Source organism: Vulpes vulpes, chromosome 9 (genome assembly GCF_048418805.1).
Source record: "Vulpes vulpes isolate BD-2025 chromosome 9, VulVul3, whole genome shotgun sequence".
Classification (NCBI taxonomy): domain Eukaryota; kingdom Metazoa; phylum Chordata; class Mammalia; order Carnivora; family Canidae; genus Vulpes; species Vulpes vulpes.
In genome coordinates this window covers 102,095,292-102,120,770 of record NC_132788.1, presented here as the reverse complement: position 1 = coordinate 102,120,770, position 25,479 = coordinate 102,095,292, and the positions used below count along the sequence as shown (strand labels likewise).

The 25,479-nt window shown below is 54.5% G+C and overlaps 1 protein-coding gene across 3 annotated transcripts in view; it reads right to left on the bottom strand.

Moving 5' to 3' along the window:
- The window catches only part of CACNA1A (calcium voltage-gated channel subunit alpha1 A), a 288,336-nt gene that overhangs the window by 15,121 nt on the left and 247,736 nt on the right, over positions 1-25,479 (bottom strand). For all 3 annotated transcript variants that reach the window (XM_072721457.1, XM_072721459.1, XM_072721458.1), the window contains 10 exons: positions 24,791-24,955; positions 22,248-22,358; positions 17,646-17,729; positions 10,068-10,184; positions 9,658-9,723; positions 9,365-9,480; positions 8,127-8,277; positions 4,950-5,077; positions 2,636-2,732; positions 51-156 (listed from right to left, as the gene is read on the bottom strand). In XM_072721457.1, coding sequence (XP_072577558.1) covers positions 51-156; positions 2,636-2,732; positions 4,950-5,077; positions 8,127-8,277; positions 9,365-9,480; positions 9,658-9,723; positions 10,068-10,184; positions 17,646-17,729; positions 22,248-22,358; positions 24,791-24,955 — 1,141 coding nt within the window. The remainder of the gene's footprint in view (positions 1-50; positions 157-2,635; positions 2,733-4,949; positions 5,078-8,126; positions 8,278-9,364; positions 9,481-9,657; positions 9,724-10,067; positions 10,185-17,645; positions 17,730-22,247; positions 22,359-24,790; positions 24,956-25,479) is intronic.

Genomic DNA, 25,479 nt, shown 5'->3' with positions numbered 1-25,479 from the left:
GGCCCCCAGTCCATCCTGTGCTACCTCTCCACTCCCAGCCCTGCCCTTACCCTTGGCGATCTTGATGTCCAGGGCTGTGCGGATCAGAGCCATGAGGGTAGAATTGAAGTGGACGGTGTTGTCGTCGGCCACAGGCAGATCCATGCGAAGGAGCCTCTACAGAAAACCCAAAGCAGGGGCGGTCATTGCCAGGCACCCCTCCCGGTCCCCCGTGAGCCAGACCCATACTTCCCCGGGGAGCCCCAGGAAGAACTCTGAAAGCAGTGGCTGAGGTGCCCCCACCCTCAGGTTACTTGTCCCTAGGGCTTTAGCCATGTCCCTTTGCGGCCCACGGGGAGAGCTCTGGGGCTCTCCCACCCTTCCCCCTCCTGCACGCTGGAACCCAGACCCTTTCTGCCCTGCCCCAGAGTTCTTCTGGACGGCTCCCTTCCATTCTGACCCCAAAGAAGAAGAGCGCAAGGCGGATCGCAGCAGATCATGCAGCAAGCAGCCAGGCACGGGAGTCCACGGCCACAGCCGCCAGGGGGCCGCCGGCTCCCATCTCCACCCCCGGCTCGGCCCAGACCAGACCAGATGGGCACAGACCACATCATTCCTCTGAGAAGCGGCAGGCAGGCGGCCCCCCGCAGGCGGGGCGGCCCCTCGCAGACATGCAGCGAGGCCGTGACACACAGAACAGCAGACAGGGGTGCGCATGCAGACGGAATCTCGAGACTCATTCATAGCTCCGTGGAAAGTGTTTCTCAGGGGCATGTCCAGATCTTGGCTCTGTGATGGCAGGGGGGAGGGGGAGGGGGCATCCCCGTGGCCCAGGGAAGAAAAGACTCCCCCTGTCCCAAGCAGGGGCTCTGTCCCCCATGCTTGGTGATGTAGGAGAGGATGCCGGACCGGTGGGCACCAGCCCAGGCTGAGGTGGCATGGAGATGGGGGTCGAGGGTGATTTAGGTGTTCGCTAGGGAATTCAGACACGTGTCAGCAGGAAACACAGAGCTGGAGGTAGGGAGAGGGATGGCAAACCCAGAACAGGACACAAGAGAGGGGCTGGGGCAGGGTGGGGAGGAAGGTGGTAGACAGAAACACACACAGACTGGGCTGCTGTGCACAGCTGTGCAGGTTGTGCACTGCACAAAGGGTCACCGTCTTAGAAATCATGGATTTGTACATTTAAATGACAACTTTCAGCTGATAGCAAAGAGGTTTCTTGTTATTACCACATGGGTGGATTACAATTTTCCAACAGATAAAATATTCTGTGGAAAGGGTGTCCTTTTCAAATTTGCACAAAGGTGCCTTATGGACCCCGGTGGCCCTGCACAGAGACCCGGAAGGGAAGGGCTCTCTCTCTCTCTCTCTCTCTCTCTCTCTCTCTCACACACACACACACACACACACACACACACACACACACACGCAGAGCCAAGCAGAGACCAAGAGAAGGGACAAAAGGAAAGCTAGGGGAGGGACAGGTGCTGGGAGAGGCTTGTCATAGATGCGGGTGGGGCAGCCTCTTCCCAGCCTCCACCGGGAATGGGGGGGGGAGGAATGAGGTTACAGGGAGGTGACTACTCAAGCAGGAAGGAATAGCATTAACAGAAGGGGGGGATGACTCTTACAGACACAGGGTGGGCCAAGGTGGATGGGAGAACAGGATGATGGGGCAATTTTCTGGGAGGGGGTGGCAATTTTAGAGGTCATCCCTGAACTTCTCGTGGATGAGGCGGAGGGAACAGAGCATCTGTCCTTGGGTGCCAAGGGAGATTCCGGGACAGGGGTCTGGAGGGGTGGCCCGGCCCAGCCGCCTGGCGGCAGGACCCTCGCTCCTTCAGCCAGCATGCACCATCCCCCGGTCGGCCATGGTGCTGCCCGCCCCAGGCCCCCGCCAAGGCAGCGTGCATGGCCTGCATCAGGGTGCCACGGTCCAGGGGTCCAGCTGCGGCCTGCCTGCCCATTCTGGAACAATGGAGAGGCATGTTGGGGTGTCTGGGGGAGAATGGGTGGCATAGGGATGGGGGCTTTGGAAACAACTTTTCAGGGGGAGAGGAGGTGGGGTGGAGGGAGGAGAGGCTCTGGGTACTCCTCGGGAGGACTTTGAATCCCCCAAGGCCCTAGGTCAGAGATCAGCTTCAGGTGTATGTGGGAGGGGCCGCTGGACCTGGGGGTTCAAGATACAAAAGATGGGGGCCCAGGGCCTCGCTTTTTTGGGGCCAAAGCTCCCCTGCTGCGAGGTCCCTGCCCCTGGCCTGGCCGTGGGGGCTGCTCTGGGTGGGCAGAAAGGAGGTGAGGCGGTGTTCCCTCCGAAGCATGTTTGTGTCCAATTTGGTTCCCCGGGGACCAGGTGCAGGGGCCTGGGGGCTCCCCTCCCCCTCCCCCCGGCGTGTTGGCCATAATGGAGTCTCAAAACACCAAGACACACTCATCAGAAAAGACGGACACAGTGTGCTGTTTAGAGTCAAGGGATGGTCATGATCCATTTACTCGAGGAGGAAAGGGGGGAAAAAAAAAGAAGAAAAAGAAAAAGAGGGAAAAAAAAAAAAAAGAAGAGTAAACTCCGGAAAAAGAGACTCGGCTGGTTGTTCCTGGTCAGCGCTGAAAAATCCCCAGTGCCCGACGCCGGTGGTCGGCAAGGGTAGACTACCTTGTAAGCCACTCTGGCCGGACACTTCTTCCCCAGACCCAGGGGCGGAGACATGTGTCTCAGCATCTGATACATGTCCGGGTAAGGCATGCGGCCCCTGGCAGCACCGAAAACAAAACGGGGTGGGAACGGAGAACCAAAGGAAGGGGTGGGTGGAGGGAGAGAGGGAGAACGGAAGAAGAAGAAAAAAAACAACCAAAACCAAAATCAAAACCAAACCAAAAAAAAAAAAAAAAAAACCAAAAACACCAAACCAAAAAAACCACACGAGCCGAAAAAATAGAGAGAGAACGATGCAGAGAACAATAAAATAGGTATTTCAAATAAATGGAAAACAGGAGGAAAAAAATGGGAGAAAAGGTCATTAAAAAAAAGATTATTTCACTGCTCACGAGCAGGGAGAGAGAGAGAGAAAAGAGAAAAGTCAGATTCAATTTTGACTCTGAGCTATGGTTCCGGTGGGACTTGCAGGAAAGGCGGGTTCTCAGTTCCGAGGGCCTGGCACAATGCTCTGGCTCGGTGTTATTTTAAAAATTGGGTCAAGTTCTCTGGTTTGGCTGAGGCTGGTCTCTGAGGGGGCCTAGATGGGGAAGGGGGGGCTGGGGCGGCGGGAGGAGGGCTGGGGGCTTTGGGAGGCGAAGGGTGGAGGGGGAGAGCGTGGAGGTGGATGGGGGGGGTCAATGCGCACTTCCGACCCCCCCCCCGATGTGTCTGATTTGGGGTGCCGTTGAGACCCTGGGATGGACAGCTTCAGCTAAGAGCAAGCAGAAATGGCTGAAGGGAACAGAGAGATATGTCCCATGCTTCATCGAATCTACGTGACTGCATTCTGTCGGCTAAGAATTTTCTAGTTTAATGCAAGAAAGAGAGATGGCTCTGTGTTTTAGATATATATATATGAAATATATATATTGAAGAACCCCAAGCCACACTCATTCCATGGATGCTAGCAGGTTTTAGTGGAATTCCAACCTTGCAAGCAACCCTATGAGGACATTTCTTGCCTAAGCCGAGAGGGGGAGATATGACGCGCAATAAACTGTACATATCCTTATAATGAATCCGACCGCTGAAAGGAGAAGACAGGGGTTAGTGGAGGCAGGGGTCAGGCTGCGCTCACGCTGGCTCCCCGCGCACGCAGCAAGGTCGTGTCGCTGGGGGCTGGGGACCCCTCCCCGGCTTGAAGGGGTGGGGGAGACTTGGGCTGCTCCCAGACAGACCCGGGGCAGAGGGTGTCGGTTGGGGTGTGCAAAAGCTCTGGGCCGGGGTGGGTGGGTGCGTGGGTAGCAGGGGGTGGGGAGGCCCTCCCCCAGGGCTCTCTGCATCTGCCTTCTCCACAATCTACGGGGCTACACTGCGGGGAGAGGGAGAGCTCGTGGAATACAGGACAGGGGGACAGCATCCAACTGCTGTGACCTAAAATCAAAAGAGGAAGAGTTAGGAACCAGCCAAATGTCAAGCCCCCAGACCCGTGGCTCACCCCAGCCTCTCGGTCTCGTGGAGGACTTGTCTGGGGCTGTGGGGATGGCAAAGATGCAGTCCTCCCCACCTTCCTCCTGAGGCCTCCCCTCCAGCACCTGGGCTGCTGAGGGCCCCCGTTCATGCCTTCTTAGGCCCCAAGCTCAGCCTGAATGAGACTCTTCAGTTAGTGGCTGGTGGGGATGGTGGCCTGAGGTTGGGGATGGCTCCTCTGAGCAGCTTCAGGGTGCTGCCCAGGTGCACGGCGGCGGGGAGAGGACCCTCTGGAACCACCGCCTATCAGTCAATAAGCGCTCTGGGGCCCAAGGGTAGGAGAGCTCTCTCCCTCTGTGACAGTGAACATGCGAGAGACCCTGAGGCTCTGTGTCTTTTGTCCTGGTCTCATGCGATCACCTGTTCTAGCACCACTCTGATCTCACAGCCAATCCCGTCTGTTGAGGGAGCTGGGCCGGCCCTGTTCCCATTGCTCCCAGGACCTCAAGGCTGAGAGGCCTCTGGTTTCCTCCCTGGGGCTTGGCTAATTTGTCCTCACCATCCGAAGGCCCCTCAGCGAGGGCCGGGGCAGATTTACAGGAGGCAAAATCCCCAATGCTTGATTCCTTTCCCTCATGACCCAGAAGGCCTGGGCCTCAGGCAGGGGTGGTACCCAACCGTTTCACCTGTAGTGTGCGAGGGTGCTGATTCTCATCTCTTTCCTCCAGGTCGACCCCTCGGAGATCCCAGCTAGCTCCCCAGGGATGCAATACCCCAAAGTCTGGGGCCTGACCTAGCCTCGTGTGCTCTAATGCCAGAGAAAGGTGGGCGATGTGGCTGGAGGATTCAGGTGACTCCTTACCACGCTGCGGGGTCGTACTCGGCCCAGACACGCACGTACTCATCCAGGTGGTGGGGACCCAGGATGGAGGAATCTCGGGTGAGGTACTCAAAGTTGTCCATGATGACGGCGACAAAGAGGTTCAGCATCTGTGGGGACCCCGGGGGCCGAGAGGGAGTGGGGGAGAGCGAGACACACCCAAACACACATACACGGGGGCCCAGAGAGAGAGAGAGAGAATGGGAGAGAGGGAGGGAGAGAGAGAGAGGTGAGATGGAGAAAGGGAGACAGAGAAAGAAAGAGATGGGGGGACAGGGAGGAGAGACACACACTCATGCAAGGAGCCCAGAAATGGGTGCAGAAATGGAGATGGGACACAGAGATCATGATGGAGACAGAGAAATACAAAAAGACAACGACCAATAGTGATGGATGGAGACGGAGAGTTGGAGGGGGGGGGAGAGGCTAGGTGAAATGGAGGCCAACCCCAAGGGACCACCATGACCCCAAATCTTCCCACATTGGCCCCCCAACAAGGCCAAAGCGAGCGTTCCATGGGTGTTGTATTCCCAGCCCCAGCACACAGTAAGCAATTAGCAAACATTTCCTGGATGGATGATGGATGGAGAGACGGACGGATGAATTAATTCTCCTGCCCTCATCTGCACCTGGTAGCACCTTCTCACATGTTCTCCTAGCCCTCAGCACAGGGGAGCTGGCACCATTTTGCCTCCAGACCTTGGCAAATGTTGTTCCTTTAGTGAACACTGTGATTTGTCTCCCTGTGGGTAGCAGCACCTGGGGACCTCCCTCCTTTATACTTAAGAGGCTGTAGCTGGGTGTGGCTCACCCCCACTCTCTGGCTCCTCAGGCCGCGGTCATACAACCCAGGTCTGTGATCCGTTAGGGAGGAGCCCATGACCCCAGGTGCCCACTGAGAGCCTTCCCTGGGATCTTTGTTGAAGCCCGGTGGTCATTTTGCCTCTACGAGGAGAAAGTCTGAGAGCGAAGCCAGTGTGGGAAAGGGCAAGCCAGTGTGGGGTTGGGGTCCGCTGTCTGGATCCAGCCGCACCTGGACTTTCTGAGTACACATGTTCTAGTCCCTGTGGGCCACTCTTTGAAATCTTCCTTCCTTTGGTCTGAATCACCCCCATCATAGCACGTAACAGGCCACATCGGCATTACCTGTCCATCTGTCTGCCTATCACCCCTGCAGCCTGAGAGAACCGTGTTCTGCCCCTGTACCCCAGCGCCTAGCATCAGGTCTGGTACACAGTAGGTATTCAACAAGTGTGTAGACACAAATGTAGTAGGTGCTTAACAAACAACCGGTAATCCCAGGTGTCCCTAATTTCAGTGGCTTGATTTTTAATTCATCTTCATGATTCTGATTGAGCACCTGCTGTGTGCCAGGCACTGTGCTAGGTGCTGGGGATGTGACTGTGAACAAAACAGAAATCCCTGCCCTTTTGGGGGAGGTGCTGATGGTCAAGCAGAGATGTGCTCTAGAGCACCTGCCCTTCCCAGATGGGCTGTATTATAAGATCTGGCGCCCGACATGTACCCACAGCTGCTTGGAAAAGGGTAGATATTTGATCAGGGGCTGGGTTGGCCCATTCAGACTCTCTCTCCTGGGTATTTGGAACTGGTCAATGGAGCTTCTGGGCTGGGGGGCTGGGAACCAGATGCTGCAAGCCTCTTAGTGCGAGGCCACTCGTCTGAACGGGGTGAGGGTGCTTGGTTTTTGCTGACAGACACTGGCATTTGGCTGGGGTCTGCACCCATCTCACGCTCCCTCGGCAGCTGGCTTGATAGATCCTGCCAATGGGATCCACGGTCAGGAAACCAGACTGGGGAGTACGGGAGAAGGGACTCCTGCCTCCAGCGAGGGTCTGTATTGTGGGTGGAATTGTGTCCCCCTCAAAAGACGTGTCCAAATCCTAATATCTGGTACCTGTGAATGTGACCTATTTGGAAAAAGGATTTTGGTGATGTCATCAAGTTAGGAGGTGGTCATTTTGGATTAGGGTTGGCCCTAAATCCAATCTGACTGCTGCCCCCGTCCCCCGAAGAGAGAAATCTGGACACAGACACACAGGGGAGAGGCCACGTGAAGATGGAGGCAGATGCTGGAGGGACGCAGCCACATTCCGAGGAAAGCCTGGGGCCACCAGAAGTTGGAAGAAGCGGGGAAGGACTCTCCCCTATAGGCTTTGGGGGCCCTGCTGACACCTTGATCGGTTTTAGCCTCTGGAGGGTGGGAGGCTAAATTGGGAGGGTAAATTTCTGTTGTTTTAAGCCACCAAGTTCATGATGGTTTATCACAGCAGCCATAGGAAACCCTCACCATCTGCAAGTGTCCTGGGGCTGTGGACAGCCATGGCACCAGCATTTCCTCAGCGGGGCCAGGGGCCGTGTGGTGGGTTGATATACCCTCTTCCTCTTTTCATTCCTGGATCCTGCTAATCATCCCTGTGGTGACTTCAGTGTTCTCTATTTCTCTCTCAACCCTGTGTAGCCAATCCTTGAATTAAATCTCCCCTGCGTGGGGTGCCTAGGAGGCTCAGTGGTTGCCAAGCGTCTGCCTTTGGCTCAGGTTGTGATCCTGGGGTCCTGGGATTGAGTCCTGCATCAGGTTCCCTGCAGGGAGCCTGCTTCTCCCTCTGCCTGTGTCTCTGCCTCTCTCCGTGTGTCTTTCATGAAAAAATAAATAAAACCTTAAAAAAAATCTCTGCTAGATACCTGGAGAGCTTCTGTTCTGATTTTGCTCTAACTGCTCCAGGAAGTCAGACTGGCTGGGGGACCAACTCTCGGCTCCCCTGGTTTTTCCCCTGGTAAAACCCAGTAGTTCTCAGATGGGGGAGATTTGGTCCTTCCTCCCTGCTCCCCAATCCCCAGGGACACTGCTAATGACTGAAGGGATGTTTGCTTATCACTTCTGAGGAGGGAAGGCCAGGGATGCTGCTAAACACAGTGCAATGCATGGGACAGCCCCACCACACAACGAGCCAGCCCCAAACATCAATGGTGCTGCTGCTGAGAATACCCCGTTAACCTAATCCCCAGCTGGCTCAGAGATGCTTGGGAGGCAGCCAATCGGTGCCACAGCCATATCCTACAGAAACCCATGCCCCGTGAGTGGGAGCCAGGCCAGGGAGCCCCGGCCCCCCACCCCACTGGACATGTGCACAAACTCACCAGAAACGAGCACAGGAAGATGAAGGAGACGAAGTAAAAATAAGCAAATTCATTGCCACACTCGGGAGTCAGGATGCCAGAGTTCTTATCACATGGCTTCCCGCTGAGGCAGGAAAGCATGATGTTGTGCCAAGCCTCCCCAGTGGCACTCCTGAGGAACAGAGAGGGGGCATCATTGGGGACCTGAGCACCCAGCCCTGGATGCTAATATCCCTTGGGGGCACTGGGCTCTGGAGTTGGACTGGCATTTGTTCAAGTTTCAGGTGAGTCACCTTTTCTCTCTGGGAGCTCAGAGAGGTGATTCTCACCTTTGGTTGTGCATTAAAGTTCATGGCGGGGGTGGGGGGCCCTTAAACAATGCTGATGCCAAAGCCTCACTCCCACAGATTCGGTTTTATTTTATTTTTTTGTACCTCAACATACATAAGATTGATCATTTTACCTATTTTTAAGGGTATAGTTCAGTGACATTCAGTGCATTCACCAGTGTCCACCTCTGGAATCCTTCATCTGTCCCAAACTGGGAACCTGTACCCATTAAACACTAGCTCCCCCTCGTCCACTCACCTAGCCCCTGGCAATTGCCAGTCCACTTTTTCTTCTCTATGAATTTGCCTGTTCTGGGCACCTCATATGAGTGGAATCATACATTATTTATTCTTCTGTTTCTCTATTTCCCTTTTAACTTTGAATTTCATCCCCTTCTAGCACTCTCCATCCATTAGCTTACTGAGTGCCTTTCTCCCCCACGGGAAGAAAAGCTCCTGGAGGGCACTGAAGAGCTCTTTCTGCTTTATTCCCAGTACCACCAGCACACAGTAGATGCTCAATAAGCCTCCAGTGGAGGAATGAAGGAACTCTACTGTGCAGCCAGGATGAAGAATCAAGCCTCAGTCTATAAGGCTCAATTTCCTCTCCTGTCAGATGGGGTTGCCAAGAATCCCCACCTCACAGGAAGGTCAGGAGGATTCAATGAGGTCACGCCTGAAAATGCCTTCATGCTTGGATCTCAGCTTCTGCCCAGCAAGGGTCCCTGGGCCCCCCTCTCCCCCAAACACATCCCAAGCGTCATTGGAACAGAAGGAAGACAGCGCACCCCCTACTGGAAGAGGAGGGAGATGACACGCCCCACTCCCCCCAACCAGAAGGTGTCCCCACCCCCAGAAGATGACCGCCCCTACCAGGAGAGGACCCGCCCCCACCAAAAGAGGAGCCTGAAAGCATGTGCCCCCTCTCACCTGAAGAGAAGCATGAGGGCCTGGAAGAAGGTCCGAAAGTTATTGTGCTCAGTGATTTGGAACTCATCCTCATCACTGTCCTCATCCTCCACGTCAATACCGATGTTGCCAAACACCTGGGGAACCGGAGGGTGATGACCAAGGGCAGCCATGCCCCCTCAGTGGCTTTAGGGAAACTCCGCTCAACGGTCATGGCTGTCTCTCCAAACTAGGTTCCCTGCCCCCCCCCCCAGCTTAAGGATAGTGGCCCTCCCCAGGGAGGGCTCTAAGAATATGAGGGGACCAGCACTCACCTGCATCCCGATGATGGCGTAGATAAAGAAAAGCATGGCAATGAGCAGACAGACATATGGCAGGGCCTGGTGGGAAGGAAGGTGATGAAGGAGAGTGCCACGGGGGCCTCTTACCCACACCATTTCCCTCCCTGGTTCCAGTGCTCTGCCTTGCTGGTTTGGGTGGCCCCATGCTGTGCCAGAGTGGTGGCAGGGCTTGGTGGGTCTCTTTGAGGCCATAATGGGATCAAGGGGATTCCCCCTGGAGCTCTCAAGCCACCCCAGGGGCAGGCTGTCTAGAGAAGAGCCCTGCAGATAACAGACTCTCAGCAAAGTGCACCAGAGAGGCATTGCCATCTGATTTCTACTTTTGGCTAGAGCAGGGGTGGGGGTAAGATCTTCTCAGCCCTAGACTGGCATCAGGGGCTCACCTTGAAGGACTGCACAAAGGTCCAGAGAAGAATTCGGATGGTGTAACCCTGACGGAGGAGTTTGATGAGCCGGGCAGCTCGGAAGAGGCGGAGAAAGCTCAAGTTGATGAAGTTATTCTGGGGAGATGGGAGAGAAAAGGGTGACCGTCCACCCACCCCCGGGGGCTCAGAGCCGTCACCACTCACAGAGGCCCCTACATGAAGCCAACCAACAGGAAAAGCAAGCCAGACCCCAAATAAGGAGGGAGAGAAAGCACTATTAATGCAATGGTGCGGAGGAAAAACGTCGAAAAAGGAACAAAGTTGGGAGAGGGGGGAGGGAGGAAGGGGGGAAAAGGCAACTCAAAAGCATAAACCCTCCCTGCCAGCCCCACCCGCGATGGGGAAAAGGAAAGAAAAAGGAAGGAAGAGAAAGGAACCGGGTGGGGTAGGGGTGGGGAAGAAATAACAAAAGAACAAGGAAAAGAAAATATATCCGAATCATCCAATCAGGAAAAAAATCGAGATGGTTTTTGTTTCTCCCAACAACCAAATGCACTGAGACGATAGGACACAAGCGGGTCAAGTTGCCGAATCCATCACACGTGTACGATGCACAAACACCAGGGCGGGGTGGGGGTAGCCAGCACGCTCAGGCCTGGCGGACATGTGCGGGTTCCCAGGGCATGTTACGCTCCGGGCCAGAAATGCATCTGTCATGGGACTCAACGGGCACCCTGCCCTGCCCTGCCCTGCCGAGCTGCCCACCCGCTCCTGCCCGCCCTGACCTCACCCCACAGCCAAGAGGAGCAGCGGCTCGAGCCAATCGGAGAAGCGGAAGAGCATCTTTTCTTACCCCCTTGGCGAGCGGGAATGGGGAGGACGGGAGGGAGCTGGGGCTGGTCGGCTGCAGGGCGAGTCCTCGCTGCCCGCTGAGTCGGAGAAGATGCATTTGGGGCCCTTTTCCCCCCTCTCAGGGATGGCTTCTCAGCTTCTGGGGCTGGGTGGAGTAGCACGGGACCAGGCCTGCGGGAAGCAGGAAGTACGCAGCGCCCGTGGGTGGGTGAGCTCGCAAACAGCCCAGGCCCACCGAGGGGCCAGTGCTGGAGGTGGGGCCGTCCCTGCCCCCAGGACCTCCCTAGGTAGACCCTGCCTCTGCTCGAAGACCCCCAGTCTAGTCACTGCCTCTACCTCCTCCCGCCCCAGCCGGGAGAACCCCCCAGGGAAGGAGGTGGTCAGCTGGGAGGGGAGCCAAGAGGCCAGCAGGAGATGGGTGCTGGCTGCCCCACGAGGGGGTGAGGAACCATGCCTACTGGGGTCTCGGGGTCACTGGTGGGGGACAGGCGGCTAAAAGTCACCAATGGACCAAATCTGGCTGCCAAAGCTATCTTGTTGGGCCTGAGTGGTTTTGTCTTGTTTTGATTAAAAATAGTTGCCAGGGTTTAAGAATCAGATTTCTCCCCCACATCTGGCTTTCTGGCAACTCTGGACCTGTCTCCAGGTTGGCAAAAGTTAGTTGGGGCTGAGATGTGGCTGCCCCTCTGAAGCAGGCCATGTGCCCCCCAGTTAGCCAAGGTCCCCATGTTCTAGAAATGCCACTTGCTTTCCTGGCTTATGGCATCTACTTCAATGCCAGAAGCATTTGAGTTTGAGAGCTCTGCCTCAGGCAGACATGGAAAGCTCGGTCAGTCAACCAGTCGGCTGGAGGCAGAGGGCCTTTAACTGGACTCTGCTCTAGGGAATTTGGAGGAGCCCTAGACACAGGCCATGAAGCAAGATTTACACTGGCCTAGCCCTCACCCCCAGATGGCGCAGGGGTGACCAGATTTGGTTGCCCCGACATGCCTTTTGCTCTCAAAAGTTTGGATGATGAATTCTATGTGGACATCCTACTTGGTGGCTCCTGAGGGCTTCCCAGCTAGCTACTGGTCTGTATCTCTTGTGCTTACGTTGGCCTGGGAGCTGAGAGGCAGGGATGGGAGTTCGAGGAATTTCTGGGGCTGACAAGAGGCCTCTGGATTTGCTGGCAAAGTCTAGGATGCTCTTTGGGACACATCAGTACATATCCTAAGGGCCTCTAGGATGGGGGAGGGGGCTGGGAGATCCTGCCCTGACCATACCGGGCACAACCACTGTGAGAATGTCTCAAGGGCCTCGAGTAAGCTCCCGCACCCAGCTCAGCTGAGAGTCACCCCCTGTGCCCAGCTGACCTGACTCCCAGCCCTGCCTGGCCACCCAGCTCTACCTGGGGACAAGGCCAATGGCCCAGGTGTCCCCAGCCCCTCCCGACCATCCCCAGAGTACAAGCCATCCCTTCACGGGGCGGGTCATAACATGTGGACTCTGCCCAGCATGCAAAGGCAGATGGGCCCTGGAGCAGCCTCCGGGGACTCAGGGTAGAGCAGGGGCGGGGGGAGCCTGCCACCATGCAGGAGAAGCAAGGGGATCTCGCAGGTAGACGCGTGCAGAGAGCATGCTGCCCTTCTTGGAGCCGAGGGAGGAGACACACGGGGGAGGTGGGGGGTGGAGATGAGAGAGGTCCAGGGGACAGGGCAGGGGAAGGTACTTGTCTGCTCTCATCCACTGCCCACCCCCCATCTGTTCTTGGTCCTGCATCGAGTCCTTCAAGTGCTTGCAGAACTTCTGGTCATTTCCCTCTTCCTAATTTCCATCTTTCTGTTCACAGCCCAAGAAGGAGCAGCCGAGCTCTCCTCTAAGCCCGCTCTGTGCTTCCTGGTTCAAGGCTGATGGGGGGGGACACAGGCCCTGGAAGGCTTGTCACGCCCACAGAGACACGGGAACCAGCCACCTGAAGGTCCCAGAGAAATCCTGCCACTTGCAGACCCCACCTCAGCAGACCTGGCCTCCACACTCCAGATCCTGTAACCGCCTGCCTACTTCTGGGGTGCTCTTACAGGCACCTCAAACCTGCTGTGCCTACACCTGTGCTCTTCCCCCCTGCTCGGCCCTCTTCTGGCATTCCCTAATTTCCATCTCCCAGTTTAAGCCAGACTTAGATCCCTTCGGGTATCCTTTCCCCACAGCCCAGACCCAACCCATCCCCAGATCCCGGAGAAGCCCCTGCTCGGATGGCCAGTCCCATCTCACGGGGGTCTTGGTGCTCCCTTCTCCCCAGACCTCCTGACTGGCTGCTCCCTCACAGCCTCAGCCATCACATCTAACCACACTTCCCATGCTGCTCCTGCTCCAAATCCTCTCAGGCTGCCACAAGGGCCTAGGAGCTTATTTCCTCTTGCCCTCTGCACTTTTTCTGGGTCAGCCTCCCTTCGCTCTCCTTACTCCAGCCACATCCCCTCACTTATGGACCCAGACTTCCCCACCCTTGCATGATTCTTCTTGCTACAGGGCCTTTGCATGTGCTGTACTGGGTCTCAAATATCCTTCCCCCCACTCCTCTTTGGTTAACAATGCTTATACCTTAGCTTACAATACCATTACCATTTTAGGTGGGTTCGAGAGTGGTTATCTAATGCCTGGCTTCCCCACTTTGGCTTTAGCTGAGGGGTTGGCGGTCTACTTCAGCCCACCCCTCCATGTGTGGCACCACACTGGAATCATTAAATGTTTGGTGGACGAGTGCACGCAGTACTGCGAGCGCGGGAGGGATGAGGGATCCTGGTGCAAAGCTGCCATTCAGGGGGTCCTTCAAAGGGGCGCAGGGGTGGTGGGGACAAGGCAGAGGAGGATTGGATTTATGAGAGTGCGAAGTGTGCAAGGAGCCGAGTATATGAGGTGAGAGCCATGGAGATGGTGTGTGCTGGGGTAGGAGCGTGGGTGTGCAGGGTGGATGGATATAATAAGAGAGAGGGACAGGTGTGCATGTGTGTGTGTGTGTGTGTGTGTGTGTGTGTGTGTGGTGAGGAGAAGAGAGAGGAAGAGCATGAGAACAAGAGAGGCATGGGGAGAGAGTGTGGATGTGGGAAGGGGGCCCTGCATGCAGTGACTGCGTGCATGTGGGGCAGGTGAGCATGTGAAGACCAGGCCTCCAGCGGAGGGCCTCATCTGGCTGGTCCGGGTTTCCCTCCGAGTCTCTGCCTGCCTGCTGCCCGGCCCTCAGACCTCCTCCTGGGACTTGGGAGACTGATGTCTCTAGCCAGCCAAACCCACGGGCCTGGAATGGAGTGAGCTGTCCTGGTGCACAGGCTCCATGAAGCCAAACAGGGGACAGGAGCGATGAGCAGGTGGCCGAGGGCTCTGAGTGTAGGGATGCGGCTGAGGGCTGGGGCGGGAGACCGAGCCGGCTGACTGGACTTGCGGGAGGTGCCGCACACGGCAAACCCGATCTTTTCTTTGCAAAAGACGCGAACCAACCCACACAGAAAATCCCAATTCAGAACCCAATAAAAACTATGAGGGTGGGGGGAGGAAGGGGAGGAGGGGCCGCAGGAACGAGGCGGGAGTGGGGGTGGGCTGGGGGGACAGACAGACAGACGGGATAGGGGAGTTGCGGGGCGGGGGGTGGGGGGGTGCATCAGGCAACCCAAGTCCAAAGCCCAGGGCGGGACGTGCAGTGCTGACACGAGAAGATGCGTTCACAGTTAATGTAAGGCATTTAGACTTCAGAAAGAAGTAAGACCAACCGGATTCTAGATGCAGATGTTGAAGATGGAGGGGGAGCGGGCGGGCGGGGGCAGTTGGGGAGGCGTGTTCAGCGTTTTTTAGGTTGATTTGAAACCAGTGCCAAAAAACCAATGGGTTTCGGTTCCCGGGCGGGGAGTGGGGGTGGTGGGTTGGGAGATAGTCATTGGTGTATGAACACACAGACCACGTCATGGATGAACAAATGAATTTCATAGTGCATTTTGATTGGATGAGTTTTTCAGACGGCGTTGTGCCAATATACAGTTTAAAGAGCAGGCATGAAAAGAGACAAGACAAGAAACACAGTCATTATCCATTGAACGCAGGGCAAACCCACGTCACCCGGCCACTTGGGGGCGGCAGCTGAGGCCCAGGGGGCCCCGAGCCCTCTCCCCCTCCCAAAACCCTGGGGACTTGCCCTCCCAAGGGTCTGGCTCTCCCTGCTTCAGCCTGGCTGAGCTCTGGCCTGACCTAGTGGGCTTACCTGGGTGGCAGAAAGGGGAGGCAGTGGGCTCCTCGCCCGGCAGGTTGGGAGGATAACACCCTAAAAGGCTCCATGCACCCACCCTCTATCTTTCCCTCCCAATGATTCTAATTCAGGGCCCCGGGGGAATGGAGTGGGGGATGCGGTTGGCGAACAAACTGTGGACCCAAGTACCTTCATGGTAATAATAGCAATAACAGTAACCGCCATTCGGGACCATCTATTTCCTGGCAGGGCAGGTTCTGTGCCAAACCCTTCACGCGGATGGCTCACACTTGTTACAAGTTGCAGACTCCCTCCCTAGAAGGTCAGCCCTGTGGGGCAGGCATTCTTCTCTGTTTTTTGCTTTGTTCACGGTTTCCGTGAACAAAGCAAAATATTAAAAATAATGCCTGGCACACAGCAGGGGCTCGGTGAACGCAAGAGTGAACGCGGAGCTCGCAGGGATCCAGTGAGGCTCATTACAGCAGCCCCCGTTCTACATGAGGGGAGGTGATGCATGTTGCCCAAAGTCAACCAGCTCGTGGGGAGGGCTGTTTGACCACTGTGACAGTCCTGATGTCCCCGACTTGGGCTCTGTGCCTCATCCTCCTGCCCTTCCCTATCCTGCCAGCCTGGAGAATGGGCCACTGGGGTCCAGCCCTGTGGATTTCTTATGGGTGATTGGAGGTTTCAACCAACTTCCTCCACTTGCTCGGCGGGGGTGCGGGCCACCCTTCCGATCTCTTAACCCAGATGGCCACGGGTTCAAAACTGTCTTGTGCTCAGCTGCAGGGTGTTGTTTTGATAGCCAGTTGGAGTTCTGGATCTCTTAGCAACTTAGGGCAGAGATGAGGCTGAGGCTCTGGCACAGGGGTCAGGTGGGGAACCCCAATGGGGACAGCCCCAGTGTTCACACTAGAGGAAGGTGTTAGGCACGGGATGAAGATTAGGGAGATTTTCTGGTTCAGTGGAGCTGAAGGCAAAGAGGTGTGGCCAGGATACTACTTGGGAGGGAGGTGTCAGGTGACACTTGGAGAATGGTCTCCTCTTCCATGGAGCTCCTCTTCCAGGATGGAAGAATGGGTCACTTGGTCCCTTGGCTCTAATGGGGCCACCCCAGGGGTCACCTGTGAGCTCTCAGGAGTCACCAGGTCTGGATGCATGACCTTAGGCAGGTCCCTCACTTGCCTGAGCATCAAGCATTAGCTTCCTCATTTGTGAAATGGGGCAGCACCCTCTTCCTCAGGCCACACCCCAACCAGGTCTGTTCTCCACTTTTCTCTGTCTAGCATTTCTTCTGACTCCCCAGCCTTCGGCTCCCTTCTGGCTAGGTCTGGCCAATGGGAGGGACTGGTAGGAGACGGAGGGTGGAGGAGAGATAGGCTTGGGTATTCCTCCCAGTGTTCTGGACCTGCTTTGGCCTTCCTCTTGGGCAGAGGGAGGGAGGGGTCTGTCCCTCCAGGTCCACAGCTCCTGCCTGGTGGCCCCTCCCCATTCCAGCTCAGATTTCCTCCCTGCTTCAAGCACTTGGGCAGGTGACAACTCCCCATAGTGGCAGGGTGCTAGGCACTTTGCCATCCTGGCCTGTGCCCATCCCCTCCTTTCCGTGAGTGGTCTCTGCTTTCCAATCCCTTCTGTTGAACCCTCCAAGGGAATTCTTTGTGTCCTGACCCTCTGACCTGTACCACGAGCTAATCCATGTGAACCGCTTGGCACAGTGCCTGTCATGCAACTGAGCATGCCATTCTTGCCAGGCATTATTTTTATTGTTATTATGATGAGGGTGATGACCCCTCTGGCCCTTGGCTCCAACAGTCTTTGCCCTTTTGCTTCCCTGTGAGGATCTCCTCCCCTCCCTGCAGTCTCCTGGGGGCTCCCAAGACTGGGCTCACTTGCAAATGGCCATGGAGGGGGTCTGAGATAGGAGCTCTGGGGCCTGAGTCTTTCAGATGAGGGGGAATGGTGATGTGGCCTATGGGGCCACTGCAGAGGGGTCCAGAGACCCCCAAATCACAAACTTCCCAAGCCTGGGAATAAAAGAGGGTGGACATCCTGGGGACCTTCCTAAGGCCCTGGCAGTGGTGTCCCCTGTTGGCACAAGGGCCATGGCTCCCTCCTGAACCTCCCCTCATGAACCAGAAGGTGGTTAGTTCAAGCAGAATTGACTGGAAGTCGGTTCTTTCTGGGTCCCCAACACGGTGTGGTGTTTGGGGACAGGGCTCAGCCTTGGGCTCCTTTAATTGTCTCAGGGTACTCAACCATATTATTTATTCCTAAGTCACCAGCCAAGATGCAGGGAAGTTCACGCTGCCGCGCTGGCCCCATAGCCATGGCTTTGGGCTCCCCCGTCTCCCTGAGTTGCCCTTCTGACAGCTGCCCTTGCCCTGGGGGTCCCTGCTTCTCCCTCTTTGGTCACGGTCAAGTGCTGGCCCAAGTCAGCTGTGGCTTTTGGGGCCGCTGCTTCTGGAAGATTCCCCCCCATTCTCCACCCAGCCAGGAGTTACCCAGAGAGAAACTGGCGGGAAACTTACCCCAAACTCAGTCACGAGGATGTCAGTGATGCTGCCCAGAACAGTCACAAAGTCGAAGATGTTCCAGGCATCGCGGAAATAATTCTAGAATGGGGACCCACAAGACAGAGATGCCAACGCAGGGCTCCATGCCCGGCTGCCACAGCCGGCCCCGGGGTACTTTAGGGGCACAGCTGCCGATCAACCCGAGTGCCCACAGCACTTATGGTCACTCAAACAGCAACATGCTGCTGTATCATCTGCTCTGAGGTCCCCCTCCCTGGGACCCCATGGCTTTCCTGGCTCCAGAGGGGGCCTCTGCAACCTGATTCAGCTCTGCTGGAGAGAGAGGGCAACCCTTTGGGCTTGCCTCTCTCTCTGACATATGTTAGGGCTCCCTGATACCCCAGATGCTTTATAAATGATGTCACTGGGATCCTCATGTAGACCCTCGGAGAAAAGGATTATCAGCCATTTTATATGAGGTGGCTGAAGCTCAGAGAGGCTACTCGTCCATCTGTGGTGAGCAGCATGGACATGAAGAGTCAGGATTTGAACCCAGGGTTCTGAGACCAAAGTTTGTGTTCAAGACCCTGCTCATTATAGCGCGCTCGCTAAGATAGAGGACTGTGGGTTCACCTCCCAGTTTTGCTGCTGTGTGGCTGTGGGCCAGTGACTTAACCTCTCTGTCCTTCCACTTCCTAATCTGAAGAAGGGGGATAGTAACAGGGGCCTTGTGCTTAGATGGGGCCGTGTGTCTAGTTACAGCCAAAGGTTTTTGAGCAGAGGCAGTGTGAGCCACCTTCTGGCCAGCGCGGGACTCTCCAGAACTCTTTTAACCCTGGGCTTGGTGACCATTAATGTTCCAGGTGGCAGATGTTCTGTGAGCCTGGGTCCCTTAACTATGAGGCTAAGGGCCCCCCTGCTGAATGTCACCCAAACCTTTGTTGGCTGGAGTGATTGAGATATGGGGGGTGTTTGTTACTATAACTTTTTGTTTGTTTGTTTTTTTATTTGTTACTGTACCTTAACTTGACCTATCCTGACTGGCACAGCCCTGGGCCGGGTGCTGGCTCCATCGTGCCACACAGGTACAGCACGCTGTGGTTAAAACACTGAAATATTCCACACGGTTTGAGCTCACACTGAGCGGCACCTCTGCCTGAATCCAAGGGTCTGGTTCGAACAGAGAGCCCTCAGTTCAAACAGTGGCTCAGTGCAACCTGCGCCAAACTCAGGCTTTCCCAGCATCTTTACAAAGCGGAGGCCAGGTTGGGGCTCGGGTCCCCTGCTGAATGGTCAGTGTCTCCCCTGAGCCTCTGACCCTGTGGCAGCCCCTCTGCCTCACAGAGGAGAACCCAGGCTTTGGGGCTGTGCTTTTCCAGAATCAAATGCTTTCAGCATGTGGGAGTTAAACGTCCTTGGAGTTGGACTGGTTGGGCCTTAGAGCCCTCTTCTGGAAGAAAGGTATCACAGCAGTCAGATCATGAGAGTGAATCTAGACGTGGAGTTTGGTTAGACGGTAGGTGCTCAATGAATGGATGCTATTTTATACTCATCTGAAAGGAAGTCATGTTCCACTGGCCCTTCTGGTATTTTAGCAGATGCTTCTGGGGCCTTGCCTGCATCCCCTCATATTTTGATCACACACCTTCAGTTACTCTGCCCAAGGGCTTCCCCTGGTTGCAAATTTGCTGGGGAATGAACAGCTCCCCTGGGAGCAGCCCTGGGCTATGACTGAGGGGCACTGGAGGATAAATCCCCCGGCTCCCTCCTCTCCTCAAGTGGAAGGACTCTGAAGTATGTGCCCTCTAATGCCTCCTGTTGATCCTTAATGGAACTGGGCCCTTTTGCCCACACTGGGAACTGGCTTCATAATTCACCTTGTACTGGCTGCCTTCTGGCTCCTGTCTCACTCCCCCTCCCTCAAACTGAGCTTCCTGGGTTTTTGGATAAATGCTCACACTCAATCCTATGTTCTGGGGAGTCCCAATGAAGGCAACTTTCTAGGCATATGGCCATAGGCCTCAAGCCCCTGGACTAGAAGGCTCCCCCGGTCACCTAAGTTGCACATGGTCAACTAGGGCTTCATATAAACTGGAGGGGGAGGCCCCACGCAGGCCCCTGTGGGATGGTCAGTGGCGGGGGAGATAGAGCCCCAGCCCTCGAGTAGAGCCCCTTTATTACCAGAAGAGAGGGGATTCAAATATTGCACAGCATAGCTGTGTGGGGCAGGTCCCGTGCCTGAGCCTACCCACGCTCCCCGCAGCCCTGGGAGGCTGGGTGTATGGTACTCCTATTTTGTAGATGTGGAAACAGGAGAAAAAGGCCAAGTGCCTTGCTTGAAGCCAGACAGTCAGAAAGGGCTGAGGCAGGATTTGTACCCTAATATGGATACACCACAGCCTGATACCTACACCCCCTACGTGTTCTGTGATCCATCCTGGTGGCATCCCCAGGACCGAAATGCTGGGTTGACGCCATTGCCCTGGATGCAGGGTGCCTCCCCCAGCCTGCTTGATGTTCAGCACAGGACCTGGGAGCCCAGGCTGTACTTTGGATACCCTGGGGTATTAGTTAAAAATATAGATTCAAGGGGGCGCCTAGGTGGCTCAGTGGGTGAAGCGTCTGCCTTGGGCTTTGGTCATGATCCCGGGGTCCTGGGATGGAGCCCCACACTGGGCTCCCTGCTCAGCAGGGAAGCTGCTTCTCTCTCTGCCTCTGCCACTCCCCCCTGCTTGTGCTCTCATTTTGTCAAATGGATAAATAAAATCTTAAAAAAATACAGGGGTGCCTTGGTGGCTCAGTGGTTGAGCATTTGTCTTTGGCTCAGATCGTGATCCTGGGGTCCGGAGATTGAGTCCTGCATCAGGGTCCCTACAGGGTGCCTGCTTCTCCCTCTGCCTATGTCTCTGCCTCTCTGTGTTCTCATGAATACATAAACAAAATCTTTTTAAAAAATACAGATTCAGGGGCCCCCACCTGACCAAGTGAATCTGAACTTCTGGGGTTGGCTCTGGGGCATCATTCAATTTTAAGAAATCTCCCCAAATGCTCCTGATGGGTGACAGGGTTGTGAGGTGCCGCCTTGGAGGAGAAAGCCTTGAGGAGCCTTACTGTCACTCTTTCTGGCATTTATGGAGCCCTCACACCAGGCCAGGCTTCACCCTCGGCCTCCAGACACACTTATCTGTGCTGGAGTTTGTGAGGGCTCTTCTGGGGAAGAGGCAGAGGATGGGCCCTAGCGATGGCGAGAGGTGAGGTGATATAGTCGGGATGTGAGCTGAATGGAGGGCTCTCCGGTGCCAAAGCTGACAGCCTTTGCCACTTCGGGACACCGGGGTGAGAAACCAGCCTCCACCTACCCTCCAGAGAGCCTGGCTTACGCCACGGGGCTGTAGGCCATTCTCCGAGAGGTGAACTAAGTGGGTGGTCGAGAGGGAAGTCTGAGCTCGACCACTCAGTAGGGACATACCAGTTACCCCAACACACAACCCCACCAATTCAGGCCCTCTTCACTGTTTTTTTTTTGGGGAGGGGGCTGTGAACCTCCTTAGCCACCTGAGAAGACCTTCCTAGAGGAAGCTTTGCCAATGCATAAAATAAAATACCCCGTCTCTCTCTGTGTGTCTCTCATGAATAAATAAATTAAAAAATCTTAAAAAAAATAAAAATATAAAATAGCCAGGATTGCAAGGGCACCTGTTATCTTGAAATATGCTGATCAAAATATTCTTTTCAATGAGGATCTGACGATTCATGCACTTCCTCATTACCATACGAAATACTTTCTAGCTGCAGGTTTGAGAGTCACCAGCATTTGAAGCAAGACTGAACACACACTAAATTTGGAGGTGCCTGCAATCTCTATCACGCACTAGGAAAATATCTAATTTTTATCAGTGACACGGTGATACAGACTGTACTAGCAACACTGCAGGGGGCTGTTTGCCTTCAAGACAGGAGGAAATGTTTAAAGTCCAGTTAGCAGCTTGTGAAAAATAAAGATGTACTTTTTTTTTTTCCCATATCTGATTTTGCAGATACTCCCCCACCCATCGCATCCCAGATCCCTGCAGGGAATCAATGGGCCTCAGGGCGAGACGTCTTGCATTAGTGGGTGATGAAGGCAAGCTAGGGGCTCCTGGATTGCAAGGCAATCAGTAGAACAGGCACCTTCAGAGCACCTGGCACACAACACGGACAGATACAGATTCATCTCAGTTGTCAGTTTGCACATCTGTGCGCTGCTTCCATTGTACAATGAACATCTCACCGAGGATTGTGGTTAGATTAGAACGGCTGGAACACCATGGACCTGGCCTGTCTGGACCTCAGTTTTCTTAAAGTGGAGGGTAACTACTCCCACCCCTTGGATCACTTTGAGGCATGGCTGTGCAAATGTGTGCCTGGCACATAGTAACCATCAACAGATGTTGGGTCCCACTGGTGTTATTTGGCAAGCGTGTGAACGCCTAAGTAGGGTCTGTGGGCACTGAAGGGATGCTCAAGTCACCGCTGGGGTTGTGGGTCTTGGGGCCAGGTGGGGTAGGGGACCATCACCCAGCACCCAGTGCCCCTCTGGGCTTCTCCCCCAACCCATAGCTCTAGCCTCATACTTACCAGAATCCCAAAAGCCATGACTTTCAGCAGACATTCCAGCGAGAAGAGGGAGGTGAAGACGATGTTGAATACTCTCAGAGCGTTTTCATAAGCCACCGAGGCCCCATAGAACTGGATAGAATAGAGAGGAGGAAGGACGGCAGGGTCAATGGGCAGGGTGGGGCCTGGGGAGGTGGCTTTGGGGCTATCCTGTCCTGGGGGAGGCAGGACTTGGACACCAGGCTTCCCAATGTCCTGTGAGGTGACTCAGGCCCCAGGTGAGCTCTTCATGGGCTGGGCTAATCTTTTCACTTCAAAACAAGCACTTTCTTGAGCTTGCCTTGGCATCCCAGGTCCCAGGACTGCCTGCCTCACTGTGCTCCTGATAGGATGCAGGAGGATGCCTGTATCATCTCCTCAGCAGGATTTTCTTTTTTTGTTTGTTTGTTTTTTTTTTTCAGATCTCTCTCTAAATCCTTACCTGTGCCCTACCATGAGACTACTCCCCAGACCAAGACTTAGCACATTTCCAGCACCCCCAAAAGTGTCCTTGCACCCCTTCCAAGTCGGCAACCTACCCTAGAGGTAACTGCTATTCTGACTCCTTGTGAAATCTTGCCCAAACTATTTAATTAGATCAAGTTTATAACCTTTAGCCCCAAGTGCCAAGTTACAGGAGACATGGCAGGTGAGGAAGCAGTTACAGTACCCCCAGAACAGTAGTTACAGAATACCAATGCACCCAGAGGTGGGACTGTTTTCATTCAACTCGTTTGGTTTCCTGAAAAAGTCAACAGCATGGGGGGGGGGTGGGGAAGTGTGAGGAAGACAGAGATTTAAAAGACAAAAACCAGAGGCCATGTGTAGCCATTTGGATCTTGGCTTAAAAAACAACTCATGGGGCACTTGGGTGGCTCAGTCGGTTAATCATCCGACTCTTGTTGATTTTGGCTCAGGTTGTGAGATTGAGCTCCATGTCCAGCTCCGCACTGGGTGTGGAGCCTGCTTAAGATTCTATCTCCCTCTGCCCCTTCACTACCTCTAAAAACCCAAAAACCAAAAACAACAACTCATGCTGTAAAAGACATTTTGGGGACAACTCAATATGTATCTTAGAGAATTATCACTTAGCATGTTGAACATAAGGATATGTAGGACATTTTCTTACTTCTTAGAAATACATACTGAACGATTTAAGGACAAAATATTGTGACGTCTATCATTTAAAAGAATAAAAAAAAAAATAGATGCAATGTCCAGAATGGGCAAATCCATAGAAACAGAGTGCAGACTGGTGGTTGCAAGATGCTGGGGGAGGGGGGTGGGGGGCAGTGACTGCTCATGGGGACAGGGGTCCCCTTTTGGGAGGATGAAAATGTTTTGGAAGTAGGGAGAGGTGGTGGGTGCACAACTTGGCGAGTGTACTAAATTGCCACTGAACTGCACACTTCGAAATGGTTAATTTTATGTTATGTGAATTTCACCTCAAGAAAAAAGAGGAAAAAGGTAGATGAAGCAAACATAAAATAAATTCACAATGGGTGCCGCTGGAGGATGACCTCGAGACTGGGTGTTCATGAGGGTGGGGTTCAGGAGCCTGCAGCCCCAGCATCCCGGGGATGGTGCTTGGAATTTCAGGATCCCAGCCCCACCCCGGATCTGCCAGAACCAGAATCCGCTTATTAACAAGATCCCCAGATGATCCGTGAACACACTGGGGTTTGGGAAGCGCTGTGCTATACTATTCCTTTCTGTTTGAAACTGTTCATGATTATAACAATGAAAAGATAAAAGAACTTGCTTATGGAGAAGCATTTCAAGCAAAAATAGGCACTGCTTTTTCGCCAATTCAAAAATTAGCAGCTTAAATAACGAGTGTTTTTGAAGTGTTGAGAAATGTGCTAATGTCTTTGCCTGAACATCCTCACTCAATCCTCAACCTCACCCAGGGATGGGAGGAACGTGCTATTATGATCACTCCCGTTTCATTGACAGGGAAACTGGGGCCTGATTGTTGCTGGTCCCCTGTGCAAAGTTAAATGCTGAGATAAATAGCAGAGCTGGGCTTAAATCCCGACCTTTGGTCTCCAGACCACAGGGTGAAAGGTTCTGACTTTTCACCCTAATGAGGCTCTGTGGCCCCAAACGTTGCAAGGTCCCCACCTGCCCTCCCTTCCTCAATTCATCCACTGAACATTTATGGAAGGCCTCCTGTTCCCTGTGAGCCAAGGATTCACTGAACCCCAGGAACTCAGGGGTGACCAGGACTTGCCAGGGCCCTTGGAGCTCACAGGCTACGGGGTATGACCATCAGGCAATCGATGCTGATATTATAGCATGTGGGATCACCAATGGGGTGTCTGCAAAGGTGGGTGCCTTGGGCGGTCATGGGAGGTCAGGAACCGTTTGCCAGGCGGAGGGAACAGCCAGAGCAGAGGCTCGGTGGCAACACAGTGTGATATGCGTGGGAGACTTGCAGGCATATCTCCCTTTGGCCAGAGGAGGGTGGGTGTGAGTGTGAGGGGCAGGTGCGCAGCGGGGGTGAGGCAGGGCTGGGGGCTCACCTTCATCATGAGAACGATGGTGTTGAGAGCGATCATGGCCATGATGGTGTACTCGAAAGGTGGAGATACCACGAACTGCCACATGCGGTACTGGAAGCTCTGCTTGTTCTGGGGCATGTGTCGAGTCAGCGGCTTGGCACTGATGGCAAAGTCGATGCAGGCTCTCTGCGGGAGAGAGGCAGGGGGTGTGAGGGCCAGAGGCAGGACAGAGGCGGCTGGAACTTCCCCATCTAACTGGCCAAGGCTCTCCGGCACATCTGCTTGAGTCTGCCGCCAGCCAGGATTCCTCACTCCCATAAGCTCTTCCCCACAGCCACTTTCTTCTGCCAATGGCTATGGCATCATCTGTTAGATCTTGCACTGGCACGTCCCCTGTTACCTCTCTGAATCCCCTTAGCAAACACGGGAAGTGGGTACTATCAGTAATCCTAATTTGCAGGGGAGGAAAACAGGCTCAGAGAGGTTAAGCCACTCGCCTGAGGCAACACAGCTGCCAACTGGGTTAAACCTGAACTTAAGCCAAAGTCTGGCTTTGAAGTCTATCCATTCTTTCCTATTGAATACTTTGCTTCTTTTCCTCCTTCTTTTTGAGGGAGGGAGGAATAATGGCTATTTAGTCTTAGGGACCAAAAGAGCAGAGGGAGGATGCATTCTGGGTCCTCCACCTAGTTTGGATGATTCTAGAAGGG